The sequence below is a fragment of the Poeciliopsis prolifica genome, unplaced genomic scaffold (genome assembly GCF_027474105.1).
Source record: "Poeciliopsis prolifica strain line A6 unplaced genomic scaffold, Auburn_PproV2 SCAFFOLD028, whole genome shotgun sequence".
NCBI classification, from domain to species: domain Eukaryota; kingdom Metazoa; phylum Chordata; class Actinopteri; order Cyprinodontiformes; family Poeciliidae; genus Poeciliopsis; species Poeciliopsis prolifica.
The window spans coordinates 5,340,050-5,353,502 of NW_026562403.1; the positions used below are offsets into that span (position 1 = coordinate 5,340,050).

The 13,453-nt window shown below is 36.7% G+C and overlaps 1 protein-coding gene across 2 annotated transcripts; it reads left to right on the forward strand.

Annotated features, from left to right (window-relative positions):
* The first annotated feature begins 779 nt into the window (after nt 1-779).
* Nucleotides 780-10,339, forward strand: ewsr1b (EWS RNA-binding protein 1b). 2 transcript variants are annotated; one of them, XM_055048968.1, is made up of 15 exons: nt 780-866; nt 1,324-1,360; nt 1,766-1,817; nt 1,979-2,126; nt 2,395-2,593; nt 2,696-2,949; nt 3,052-3,208; nt 7,226-7,263; nt 7,815-7,844; nt 8,240-8,355; nt 8,894-9,023; nt 9,125-9,235; nt 9,316-9,442; nt 9,532-9,886; nt 9,969-10,339. In XM_055048968.1, the coding sequence occupies exons 1-15, from the start codon at nt 851-853 to the stop codon at nt 10,005-10,007; spliced, it is 1,809 nt and encodes a 602-aa protein (XP_054904943.1). In that variant the 5' UTR covers nt 780-850; the 3' UTR covers nt 10,008-10,339. The 2 variants fall into 2 exon arrangements, with proteins under 2 accessions (XP_054904943.1, XP_054904944.1); XM_055048969.1 differs by having other exon boundaries at nt 7,229-7,263.
* The last annotated feature ends 3,114 nt before the right edge of the window (nt 10,340-13,453 follow it).

The following is a 13,453-nucleotide window of genomic DNA, read 5'->3' on the forward strand; positions in this document are numbered from 1 at the left end:
TTTATTTATAAGTATTTTTTTTCCACGTCAGTCTTCAAAATATTAGAATTAGCACCCAACTTTGTATTGTCATCTGTCTTCTGATCAGACACTTTTTACTTGTACTTGAGTTATTTCTTTGTACTTTTTCTTTTTTTATGTTCAGATTTTGTTCTGCTACCACTACACACTTCAACATCATTATTTGACATTCTCTATGATCGACCGCCACAAAGTGTTGTACAACGGTGGTTGGAAATAGATGCATGGTTTCCTTTTTTATTAACAGTAATCTAAAAAGACGTCAAGTCTTGCTGCATATTCTTACTTGAATTCTGTGACAGAGAAAATGGCTTTCATTGAAACTAAATTATAACAAAGACATCGGTATGAATTATAATGTCAACATCAACTGATTTGATTCTGGAGTGTTGGACAAGGGACGCATCTGAACGTTGCAGGACAGACAACAACCTTTAAGGAGTTTGAAAATCCTTGATTTCTGTAGTAGACTTATCTGTATGTTCAAATTGGTTGTCCTCTTTTTTTTCTGACCCATAGTTTTCTGAGTCAGAAAACTATGGGACCAGAGAGTTTGAGAGATTTGAATAAGCAACAATACATGCAGAGTAAAACATTGGTAATAAACATTTTCAGCACTGTGGCCAAAAGTATCAGTACCACATATAAATAAATAAATAAATAAATAAATAAATAAATAAATAACCCGGTTTTTATGACTAAGGGCTACATTCACAACACGACATCGCTGTATGACAATGATCTCGCGAGACTTCGTGGTTCTTTAGCGCGGTGTGGAACCTCGTCTTACATTTAGCAGCGTCTCGTCGGCTTGTTCGAACTTACTAAAATGGCGTCTGCTCCCGGTGAGTGAAAAAAAAAACTCGCAACACCTTTTACAATAATTTTCCAATTGTGAAGTGAAAAAGTTATGGTGATCAAGTAATCGTACGAGAACTTGTTTTGGTGAGACTAATGCGTTTACTTAGGTTTGAACTGAGTGTTGTTTTACAATGACCGTTGCCTACGCAGCGTGCATGGCCTAGTTTTAGCTCCTCGGGCTATTGTAGTTATCGAGCCGACCTTTTATTTAATACAACGGCAGTTAAACTTAGCTATTATTTTTTAAGAACTGGTATTCGAAAACTTTTTGATAGTGCACCCAATCTGCATTTGGTAGCTGGAACCGTTATGTAGGGTTTCGTTTGCTTGCTCGCTCGTTAGTTTTTCAGTGTAGGCCTAACAACGGGACAGTGGCTCGCGCGCAAATGATGTTTTATTATTAAGGCAAACGGTTATTACTAATCTCTTTTCTGTTTACAGATTACAGCTCCTACAACCAGAGTGGTGCTCAGCAGGGGTAAGATATTTAAGTTAATCAAATATTCACACTATTATTTGATTGTGTTTTTATGACTTTGCTGCAAAATAAATAATAGCGATTGAGACTGAGGAATGCTATTCCAGACTGAAAAAAAACCTGTGCATTTACTAATCGAAGCCTTTTTTTTTTCTTGCATTTACGTATTTTTGTGCCTATGCGTTTGTTGTAATTTATTATTACTCTGTTTGAATGTAGTGCAACTTTGAAATACTAATTTTATTATTTCAAATAAATGAGTCTATGCAATACTTATTTTTTTTATCGTGGGTATGCAAATATGCTAGTAGAGAAAGGATTTTTGTGCTGCTTGCATTTGGAGAAATCTTGTTTAGATGACTTTTTTAACTTGATGCTATATTTTTTTTGTTTGTTTCCTTGCAGATATGCTTCCTATGCTGCTCAGCCATCACAGAATTATGGCCAGTCAGCACAGGTAAGGTTTAAAAATATAAATAAAATAGTTGTCTCTTGTAGATTGAGCTTGGCATATGGTGATGATTAATGGATTGTGTCATTATTGAAAAAAAAAAAAACTTCCCTGTGAAGTTTTGATTCTTGAGTTTTAATTTTTTTGTTGTTTTGTTTTGTTTTTAGCAAGGCTATGGCCAGCAGAATTATGGATCATACACTCAGCCTGCTGCAGCTGCTGCTGATAGCAGTTACACCCAGACAACCCCAGCAGCTGGAGGATATCCTCAACAGCAACAACAATATGGGTCATCATATGGCCAGCAACCAGCAAGTCAGTTTTTTTTTTGTTGTTGTTTTTTTTTTTGTTGTTGTTTTTTTTGGCACATATATTTTTTATTGTAGTCTGGTAGGGTCTAGCTTTAAATTAATGTAGAAAAGGGTGCCTAAAAATGTTTCTTGCATCATTCAATAAACAGTTTGCTGGTAATGATACTGGAAAATAATAATAATAATAAAAAAAAAGACAACTTTCCAGGGCTGCATATTTAACTCTTATCATCATTCTAGAAAGTATTATAATAGCACTTCCTTTCTTGCAGCTGCTTATCCTCCTACCCAGTCGACTACTCATGGCTATTCACAGTCAGCCCAGGGTTATGGAGCCAGTGGTTATGATGGTACTCCTGCTACTGCAGCTGCTCCAGCTGCCTCCCAGTCTTATGGGTCTCAGCCAGGGTACACTGTCCAATCTGCCTACCCTGGGTATGGTCAACAGGCTGCACCTTCTGCACCACAGAGGTAAAGTTTTATATATTTCAAACAGAATTATTTTAAATAAATGTTTCAGAATTTTTTTTTTTTTTTTGTAGTTCTTTGTTTACTGACTTTGTGTAGTTGCAGTGCTAACAGCCAACCGGCTAGTTACAACCAAAGCTCCTACTCCCAATCAACATCTTATGGACAGCAACAGCCTGGATACCAGGGTCAGCAGGCTGGATACAACCAACAACAGGGCTACCAACAGCAGACCCCACCGCAGCAACAAGCTCCTCCTGCTTACCCCCCTCAGGGTGCTGGTTCCTATGGGCAACCAGCAGCTAATCAATACAACCAACAAGGTGGACCACCTAGTTATAACCAGTCTGGCCCTTACAGTAAGTTTGTCTTTTCAAAGCTAAGATGGATTGTGAACTTTAATATGGCTGCAAACATATGTGGGCCACTTGTACTAATAAAGCTGTGTTGAATATTTATAGACAACTACAGACAGGATGGCCAAGGTGGAGGCTCTGGCTATCCAGGCTCTGAACCTGGAAGGTACCCTGGAGGAGGAGACAGCAGGGGCCCAGGAAGGGATGGCTTTGAACGAGGTGGCATGATGCATCGTGGGCGAGGAATGGGTCGTGGAATGGGGTAAGTGTGTTTCCTTAGCGTGTGATCTCATTTTTCTTTTGATCATAGGTGCTGTTGCCATGTTGGGCAGAGCTGAGATATTCTGTGGGGAAACAACTGCATTATTCTCCAGAGATCTCCCATTTTATTACTTGAGCAACTGCCCTGCTACTTTTAGCTCCATAATCCAAGCCGCCCTACAAGTTGCTGAGAAGATAATTCAGGAATTTGATTAATTCAATTCATCTAAAATTTGCAGGGTGATGGCTTTTGAGGCCTTGAGTTGGAGACCAGGTCTAAGATAATGTATAAAAAATGATTTGCCTTCTGAAGTTGTGATGGTGGAGGCACAAAGCCATTGTTATGCAGTTGAAATGGCTTTATTGCCATTTTATTCCAGTTTTTCTCAGTTCTGACCTTTTTGACTGAAGGTAAGTTCGATGTCTCTTTTTCCCACAATAACCTGAAAGAGCAACCTGTGCTTAAACTTTAGGTTAATTAGCTAATTTCTAAATACATGAATTGACTGAGTCAGAGCTATTTTTTTGGATAGATGGGAAGTTGGAGAGTTGATGGTTTTTACAGGCAGTGTTCTTTCCTAAGATGTTTATGTTAGGGCTTTATTAGAAAAGTTTTAAACACAAAATGAGTTAAGCCATCGTTTTTATGTTTAAACTTCAGACAATGTTTTTAAGGAGTTTGGCAAAAAAAAATATTTTAAATCAAGCGTCCCGTTTTTGTGCAGTATGTTTGGTTCCTTCTTAAATGCACATTTGTGCTCATTCATACCTGCTTGGTACATGCCTTTAAGATTTTTTTCTTTACAATCTCATTGATTATTTTTGGGGCACTAACACTTGAATGTTTTTCAAGTATTATCAAAAACAATACGTTAAACTTTAAAAAGTTTAAATTTCTCATAAATAAAGCACATATAATACTTCAGGCTCTGTAAAATTATAGATTGTAAGACATAAAACAGTCAAACTACAATTAAAAACAGATGGCAGGTATAAATGGACTGCAGAGGTAAAAGGAAAAACAATAATCAAGAATAACCAACTTGCACTGTGCCTAAAACCACTGGGAAACTGTTAAAACAAGTGAAGATGCCTGTAATATCTAAAGACATGTTTCAAATATTGGGAACCATGACCAAAAAAAAAAAAATCCACTGAGCTTTAGCCTATATTTTGGACCAGAAGCAACTGATCTCATGACCCACAGATGAAAGGTGAAGAGAGCAGGTGTTTTCTCATGGTGTTACCTTCAGAGAAATGGTTAAGTCTTGCTATCTGCCTTGACTGAAAGATGCTTTTCTGCAAAACATACCTAATGTGTTGCTTCAATTTGATAACCCCCAGATTGGTAATGTACTGTATGAGGTGTGGAGCCAGAGAACAAAAGTTGGCAAGACAGGTTTGTAAAGATGGGTGGCTAAATGGAGTAGAACTGTTACCAGTTCTGAGTCGTCCAGATTGAAGCTGGCTAGAAAATGACTTGATCAAAATATTTACACCTCTGGCAGGGTTGTTGAAAGTATTTGTTCAATTTATCAATACATTTCTTTTTTCTGACTGGGAGTGATTAACATTTTTGAACAGGGTCTCGGTGTGACAGAAAGGAGACCTTCAATCCTCATAGACTTGAAGGTCACCAGAGGAGACAAATTGCCCAAATCTGGTCAGCAATCAAGGTCTTTTTTTTAGTCAACTAAGATTTATTGTGAAGGTTTTGAATGACTTTAAACAATAAGCCCGGTCACCTGATAAAATATCTTGGTAGAATTCAAATAATTTAAAATCCAAATAACCTCTTTGTAGGGCTTTTCTGTATTTGGCTTCATTGTTTGTGAATCTGACAATCTGCAAAGAAGTGGAAGGAGATGTCATGATATATCACAGTAGACCCCAAACTGAGTAGGTACAAAAAGGAAGAAAGGGGACCACTAATGGACAGCACATTTACTGCATTAACGGGTCAGACACTAGGCATTTCTACTTCAACTACCTCTTGGTTTGAGAAAATCTAGATTAAAAACTTTTAAAAATTTGGTCACACTTAAATTGTGGCAAAAACCTTAATCCAAATTTCTGAAATTGAGCATTTAGTATGTTGTTTCTTTTTCTATTTTTAATTGCAACACCTACATTGGTATCTAAGTTTCAACCATGACAGTAATTTTTATTATTTGGTCTTGATCGGGGTTCAAAGTTCTTTTGTTTTTTTTCTTCATTTTTTTCTTTATGGTGTCGATGTCAGTATTTGGCTCAAGGGTATACGGTTTGGAATCGAATACTGTGGAGTGGTGGGGCACCCCAACACTGGCATCTTCAAAATAGTTTGTGTTTACACTGGTAAAGCGGATTTTGGTGCAGTTTTTATGTTCACTAAAAGTTAGCGTTTTCGTCAATATGGACTCGGAACATAATAATCGATAAAAGGTTTTCTGAGAGAATGGCAAAAAAATGAAATGAAACCCAATTTTCATTGAAGTTTCAGTGTTCCACAGATGACTTCTTGGGTGCAATATGTGATAGGAATGTGACAAGGACACAAGTTTCACATGTCAAAAGCTTTGGTCTGTCAGAAATACTTCAATATTGTTTCTCCTTCTTAATTTGCAATGTCCACATAGAATGTTGAACATTGTGATGAAAATCAAAAGTATGGGTTCATGGGTTCATTCATATAATCACAATCAAATCATCACAAAACCATGTGTTCCTGATATCAAGCAGTCTTTGTGTGACATTCTTATGAAAATGTTTTCCCTATTAAAAACAAATTTTACACAGTTTGGTAGATTTAGGTGGAACTTTACAAGCACTAAGGTCATGGCAGGCATCCCTGCTGGTTTGGTTGGACTTTCACAACAAGTATCAACTTTGAGAAAACAAGTTTGTTCAAAAAATATTGGTGGTTTTGGTTCAATAAACTTTGTTCTCTAGATGGATTTTCAACTAAAAAAACAAACAAAACAAAGCTGAATGGTTGGATTCAGCTGTTAGGTGTTCAGGTTTGGATTAGTAAGGTGCTAAAACTATTCGGGAGAGCGGAGGTTTTTGTTAACAATATACAGAAACACAGGTGCATTTAAATTTTTTTATAAGTTCTATAAAATAGTTTTAATTTTTATAGGGTTTAGGGTTAATGTAGGGCTTCATCACAGTTTAGCTTTGCACAGGTGTTTGTGCTCTGGGGTGAGGGGTGGGGGCTACTGTGTTTTGAAATGTTTGGAATACAAATGTTATTTCTTTTCAGCACCTTTTTAACATGCTTTGTCACATTTATACCGTACAGGTAACAGTGAGAGCCATTTAAAACCATCTTTTCTCTAAAAAGTATCTGTACTCAGTACAGAGTCTCCAGCTTAAGCAGCAGGAAGGAGCTTAAACAAAGATTCGAAGTCTCCCTTTTATCAAGAACTGAGGATGGTGTTTTTATTTTTCTTGTTTTTCTAAGCATGATGGGTATATAAAGTCAATAAAGCCACCTGTTTTATTTAAATTAATCATATCTTTGGTAGACTCTGTATTTGTTTTGGTATTAAAAACATGTAATTGTCTTTATTATGGTGAATGTAATGACAATGACTCCTGTGAAATTTCAGATGCATTATATATTTTTAATTATTATTTTAACTGTAAAAGTAATTATAACTTAATGCTGAGTTGATGGTACTGGATATGTTCCATCAATGCATCTGAAATAATTCTACCTGTGTACAATTGTTTTAGGATTTGTCACATTTTAAAAGCCAACATAAATATGTTCCTTTCTTTTTTTTTTTTTTTTGGATTATTGTATCCACTGTTTCAAACTGTCATTGGATGTTGTACCAAGCTAAGGAATGGCAAATAGTATAATTTTTTCAATGAACTGTACATTTATAGTTAGATTTCTGGGAGTTAATTGAAATTGCTGTTGGGATAGATAGAATGTTTTTATTACTCCCCCAATCAAGCCACTTTGCTCGAGCCATGGAAGTGGCTGTAAAAGGGAAACGCCTTCATATCTCCATTTATTCCCCCATAGCAGCGCTGGAGACAGAGGTGGCTTCAGTAAGCCTGGTGGTAAGTTACTGAGTATTACACTGGTTAGCCCTTTCTAAACTGTAACACATTTTGGGTAAATATGTTTTCAACATTGATATAAATTGTGGTATGCAATTTTTTTTCCATACAAAAACATCAAAATATTGGATTTTTTTTTTATGCCTGAGACCATTTGCTCTGGGGTACTTTATATAAATCAGTCACTGGTTTTGGTTTGACTGTCTTTTAGATTGGTTAAAAAGAAAAGTGTTTGCGGCTGTTCTGGCAAATCTGAGCTGAATCTTTTATTTTTTTTTTTTGAAAGATTTCACTCTGGTCTTAAAGGCTTTTTCCAAAGAGTTATTTATATATTTATATATATACCAAGGGTTCTGAGGTGTTCAATTTTTCAATTGAGTTTATCAATTGTTGACATTTTGTACCAGAAGGTACCATATTTTTCAACTTCCCAATACAAGTGCATCAGAGTGTGGTTTATGAGCTGTAGTTATCAGGTGTTGTCTACTGGATTTTAGTTGCATGCACTGACTTTTTTCCTCTTTGTTTACTTTTTACTCAATGGACTACAGGACCCATGGGCGGCGATGAACGCGAAATGGGTAAGTAGAATCTTCAACCTAAGACTGATAATGTTTTTGTGTGTGTATACACCGGGATCCATTTTTAAGTTATGAGATCAGATCAACTTTTGACTTGATTGATTGTGTTGGGTTTAAATTTTATTATATTCACGTAATCTCAGTACCGACCCCTCAATTTTATCTGAATAGTTGAGCAAAAAGCAGTCAGTCAGTGACAACATGCCAACAGCTTATTGAAAATTGGCAATAAACTATATATATTTAAATATATTTATATTTGGTGTACTTTTGACACTGAACAAATGCATATGTGGACTTGTGCAGTAATTTTCAAAAAAGGCCTTGTTTATTGTCTTATTTAAAAATCTTTTTATTGGAAAAGGAAACTAATGCAATTTATTTTGTACCTGCAGGACGTCCAGAAGAGCAAGATGACTCTGAGAACAGCACCATTTATATCACTGGGTTGACTGAGAAGGCCAACATAGAGGAAATGGCTGAATTCTTCAAGCATGTTGGACCAATAAGGGTAATAATAGCTTTAAGTCCTGGTTTACCTCCTAGTTCTTCACTCGACCATTACAGTTTACTTTGTCTTTACAAATCAAGTCAATTGTTGGCTTTGTGCACTTTAAGATTATGCAACTGGGGTTAGAAATCCAAAGGAGACGAGCCGAAAACTCAAAACATTCATGTTTTTAAAACCCATTTTCTCTTGGGGAAAACTCTATTTTCCCACACACTGATTAGCACGTTTTCTTTAGCCTCCAGATTCCCAGTTTCCCCCTCTCAGTTGATTGTGAGACTAACGTGTAGATTACATCATGTAAAGATGATCTGGAAGGGGATATGTATGATTTTCTTGAGGGTATTACTTGTGGAAATGCAGATGTCCTGAACAGATTGATCCTAGAAAATTTCAGTTTCATCTTACCACAAGTCTTTGTGATACATTTCAACAGGCAACATAAAAAAATTTAAGGTCAATTTTTAAGAGATTAATAAACATGATTTATCTTTAACCACAACTGTTACTGAAACTAAACTGTGCGCGCTTTGTTTTAAAGATAAATCGCAGACTGGGCCAGCCTGCTATCAACATCTACACAGACAAAGACTCAGGAAAGCCTAAAGGTGATGCCACCCTGTCCTATGAAGAGCCCGTCTGTGCCAAAGCAGCTGTGGAGCATTTTGATGGTATGATTTGTAGATTAAATGTCAAAATAATAAGAAAAATCAGAAGCACTTTGTAAAGTGTATCCAGTGTTTGAGATTACGATGTTTTATCTTAATTACAGGGAAAGAGTTTCAAGGGCGAAGACTTAAGGTGTCCATGGCACGCCGAAAGCCCATGATGGGTGGAATGAGAGGCGGCATGCCGATGCGTGATGGCATGATGGGCCGTGGAGGTAAACTATCACAGTTTGTCACCAACGTCTGTAGCATGTGTTGGATCTGACGGTATGATAAACAAATGTTGGAATATTAGGTATGATGGGACGAGGAGGGGACCGTGGAGGCTTTGGCCCACGAGGTGGTCCACGTGGAATGGGCAGAGGTGGACCAACAGGAGGCAACATGCAGCAAAGAGCTGGCGACTGGGAGTGTCCTAATCCGTATGTACAGCCACCTCATGCACAACTTTGTGTGTCTTAATAAATGCTTTTTGTAACTGTACTTTTTCTTCTTTTTTTTTTTTCCACAGGGGTTGTGGTAACCAAAACTTTGCTTGGAGGATGGAGTGTAACCAGTGCAAAGCCCCCAAACCTGAGGGCTTAGGTGGTGGTCCTCCATTCCCCCCAGGTGGTGAGAGAGGCCGAGGTGGACCTGGAATGCGTGGGGGCAGAGGTATGGATCGTGGTGGGCCAGCAGGAGTCGGAGGCCCAGGCGGACCCGGTGGTTTCCGTGGAGGTTGGGGAGGGGACCGCGGTGGATTCAGAGGACGTGGAGGAATGGACAGGGGAGGGTTCCGCGGAGCCGGGCGTGGAGGACCGCCCATGGACCGAATGGGTGGCAGAGGGGGAAGAGGAATGGGACCACCTGGGGGCAAGATGGATATGAAGGCTTGAATTGAAATTGATGAATAAAAGATATATCCAGTAATTGCTATTATCCAGTATTGCCTTTTTTTCCTTTCTTTTTAGGGACCACCGCCAGGAGCGCAGAGACCGACCTTATTGAAGGAGAACTTCTTGATTATTCCTGTTGTGGAATTTGATTTTTAAAAGAAGTTTTAATTTATGATTCCATATTTTGATGGTTATCGAACTGCGTTCATTCAACCTGTGCAGTTTGTCCAGTCGTTACCTTTTTTTATTTTCTTTTTTAGTTACTGTGTTTACGCTGCATTCTGTATTGTGCATGTTTCAGTTTGTTTTTAACTACCATTAGGTTTGTCATTGTACGGTAAATCCACTATTTTTCATTGGTTGACGTAACGACCCCTCCTTGTCCATAAACTTACAGTTGTATGATGATGATGATAAATTTGGGAAATAAAACTGCGAATTTCACCTTTTCATTGTGGACATTCTCAGTTTTACTAAATGAAAGCTGAAATAAACGATTCCTTTTCTGGTCAAACTGAAAATAAGGATGCAGATGGTTAAATTGTAAAGTAGTTGTTTCAGCACTTACCAAATGATTCAACTACCAAAGTCGCTTTTGGGAAATCTATGTGATCAGTTATAAAAAGCATCATTTACTGATTATAGAAAACTTCATTCCTGGTTTGCTGTGGGTGCAGATGGATACTCTATTCCTTGTCTTGTCAGAAGGTGGCGCAAAATTGAACTGGCAGCATTGACAGCAGGGAGATGTTGAACACTAGTAGAAATGTGATTGACATATACCTGTAGGCCATAAATGTATAAATACAGCCTTTTTACTTGAAAAAGACAAGTTACTTTTTTATCTTCAGGTCACAAGTTTTAAGTCTGTTTACAAAGCATTCATAGTTTTGACCCATTTAAACCCAGACATGAAAATATTAAAATCAGATGTCATTGAAAGCACTTTAAACTAATCAAGGGGATATAATTTTAAAAATTGTGGAAAAATATATGAAGGTGTGTTTTCTCATGGGTCACAATTGTGACTGGTGGTATGATGTAAGAACTAAGATGAGCTGAAAATGCTTTTTCCAAATAGATCATAAAAGGTGAATATTTTTTCTTTATTTGAATATACCTTGCTGCAGCATTACTTTAGTGCAACATTTGCTCTGTAAAGTATAAATTTGACTATCTGTATATTCCAAACCTTGATTCCTTGGGTGTTTATGTATAATTATATTAAATTTCAGTCAGTTATAGTGTTATGTTATCCCATTAACTTAAAGATAACATCTTTAGTAGAGGCCTTCATTTATATTGAAAATTATGAACAGCTGTCTCTATTACACAGCAATAAACTTAGTCCAAGGGTCTTCAACGCCATTTGAGGTTTGTCCTGAGAACTTTGTTCCCATTTTCCTCTAAGGACTCTATCTCATTCAAATCATTTTCTCAGCTCAGGAAGCTCCACCTCAGCTGACGTCTTCAAATTGTTCCCATTTGCTTTGGTCACTTCTCTCTGCTGTGCACTCCTTTTCTTCTCTGACAGAAGAGCTGATTCATCCAGGCCCAGAAAATGATCTCATCAGCCCCCTCCCACCTTTTCTCTCTTCCTCTGTGACTCTCCTCCTCCTTGGTTTCCCTCTCTTTAACGGACGTCACTCTTTTTAAATGAAAACAAGCCACCCTTCCTTGCGTTGTCTGTGCTTTTAATTTTAGCAGGCATGGTGGAAGAGTTCACAAAAGCCTGTCCAATCAAGAGCCGGCCAAAATTTCAAAAACGTTTTCCATTAAAACTGCAGTTGCAACATTTTGGAACTTCAGATTTTGGAAAAACTTTTAAAGCAATAAAACAAATGTATTCCTCCACACTCTGAGAAGACATTTTCAGCGGTATGTAGAACCAAAGCCTAAAAGCAGCGTTTGCGGCTAACCTGTGCATTCAAAAGGTTTATTTAAAAAGACATTTTATGTAAGAAATTGCTGAATCAGATCTTCAGTAAATTAATTTTCTTTAGACATATTTAAATTAACAGGGCAAGCAGGAGAATTCAGCGTATTCAGATTGAATTTCATTGTTTCTGACCAAGAGATCTGTAAAAGCACAACTGAGTCTGGAATCATCTTAGGCCAAGATTTTAATACAATATTTCCATCAAATGACTTGGGGTTAATCCTAACCCATTAATGACTAGATGTTTCTCAGGTCATTGTTCCTCACCTGTGGCTGCACATGCCAGACATTTAAAAGACAAGTATTTCATTTTTCTGTACAAGAAGCGAAGCTGGCTGCTAAGAAATCTTTTTAAGAATTAAAAATGGGCAACACATCAACTCTAATAACTACTGCTAAATAAAGTTTATTCTATATTAAAATTTGTGTATCATAATCATTATATGTTACATTAACAGAACGGTTATACAAGATTTTTAATGCAGCCTGAAAAAGTATGTAATTTTTTTGTTTTTATTGAAAGAATTTTGAAATTTCCATTTTCTGAATTTCTCTGTTAGCATTTTTTTCCTTTCAATTTCAATAAATTTAGGTTTTTAAATATATACCAATAAACTTTGGTATGTATATATAATCTTTGTATTCCCACTGAAGGCTGCCATTCATTTCGTAGAGCACCGTGTGTTGTCACTAGTTATGCCTGTTCACACAGATAAGATTTTTTTATTATTATTATTTTTCTAAAAACACTAATTCTAAAAATATGACCTCAAACATCTGGTATGCATACATTAAGTTAAAATTACAAAATGTTTTATTTAAAGAGGTTTAAAGCAGCTTTTCGTCTGACTAAATATTCAAAGCTGTTGGTTTTGCTGAAGGGGTGGTAAACATTCCCTTCTCACTGAGACCATGGTTAGCATTTTTTTTTTGTGGTTGCCTGTTCTTCAAAATGTAGAATATTTCCTCTTTTACGCGTGAATTTTTCACAAATCAAGCTATAAGAACATGAAGTTCTTGCGTTTACCTCACTGTGAAATATTGTCACTGTTAAATCTTAAACAGATCTGTCAGGTGCTGAAGACTGCTCTGATTACATTACTAATCAGAGCAGAACAGGTCTTGTTTACAGCAGAACCTGTTCTGCTGTAAATGAATAACAAAAATCTTATCATACAGAAAATTCTTATCATGGCAGAAAATGTGCTCTCATCTCTGGAAATTTTATTTTGTACTTTGTTACCAGTCTGAGTAACTTGAATATTGGAATAGATAGCTCACCAGTCTCTTTGTCTTTTTCTGTCCTAGAGTTTGAAGATATTGAAGCATCTTAAAGTAGATTGTTAATTTGTAACAAGTTAACAAACTTTTAGTCATTTTTAAAAGGTTGTCGGTACTCTACTTCCAACTCAACTGTCTTTTAACCGCTGGTACAGAAGCGATGTGCAGGTTTGAGTTTACAGCTGACCTTTCAGTTGAATAATACTCATTTAGCGTTTTGTACTTTGCAACATTACAACCAAAAACATCAAGACAGTCTGTCATTGACAATAAAGTTGCACATCATTGTAAGGTGTTCTTTTTTAGCAGCAAAAATCTAAAAAAGATGGAGATTTGTA

Coding starts and splice junctions, on each gene's coding strand:
- ewsr1b (XM_055048968.1), top strand. Junction 1,361..1,765: donor CAGAGTGGTGCTCAGCAGGG/GTAAGATATTTA, acceptor GTTTCCTTGCAG/ATATGCTTCCTATGCTGCTC. Junction 3,209..7,225: donor GGAATGGGTCGTGGAATGGG/GTAAGTGTGTTT, acceptor ATTCCCCCATAG/CAGCGCTGGAGACAGAGGTG.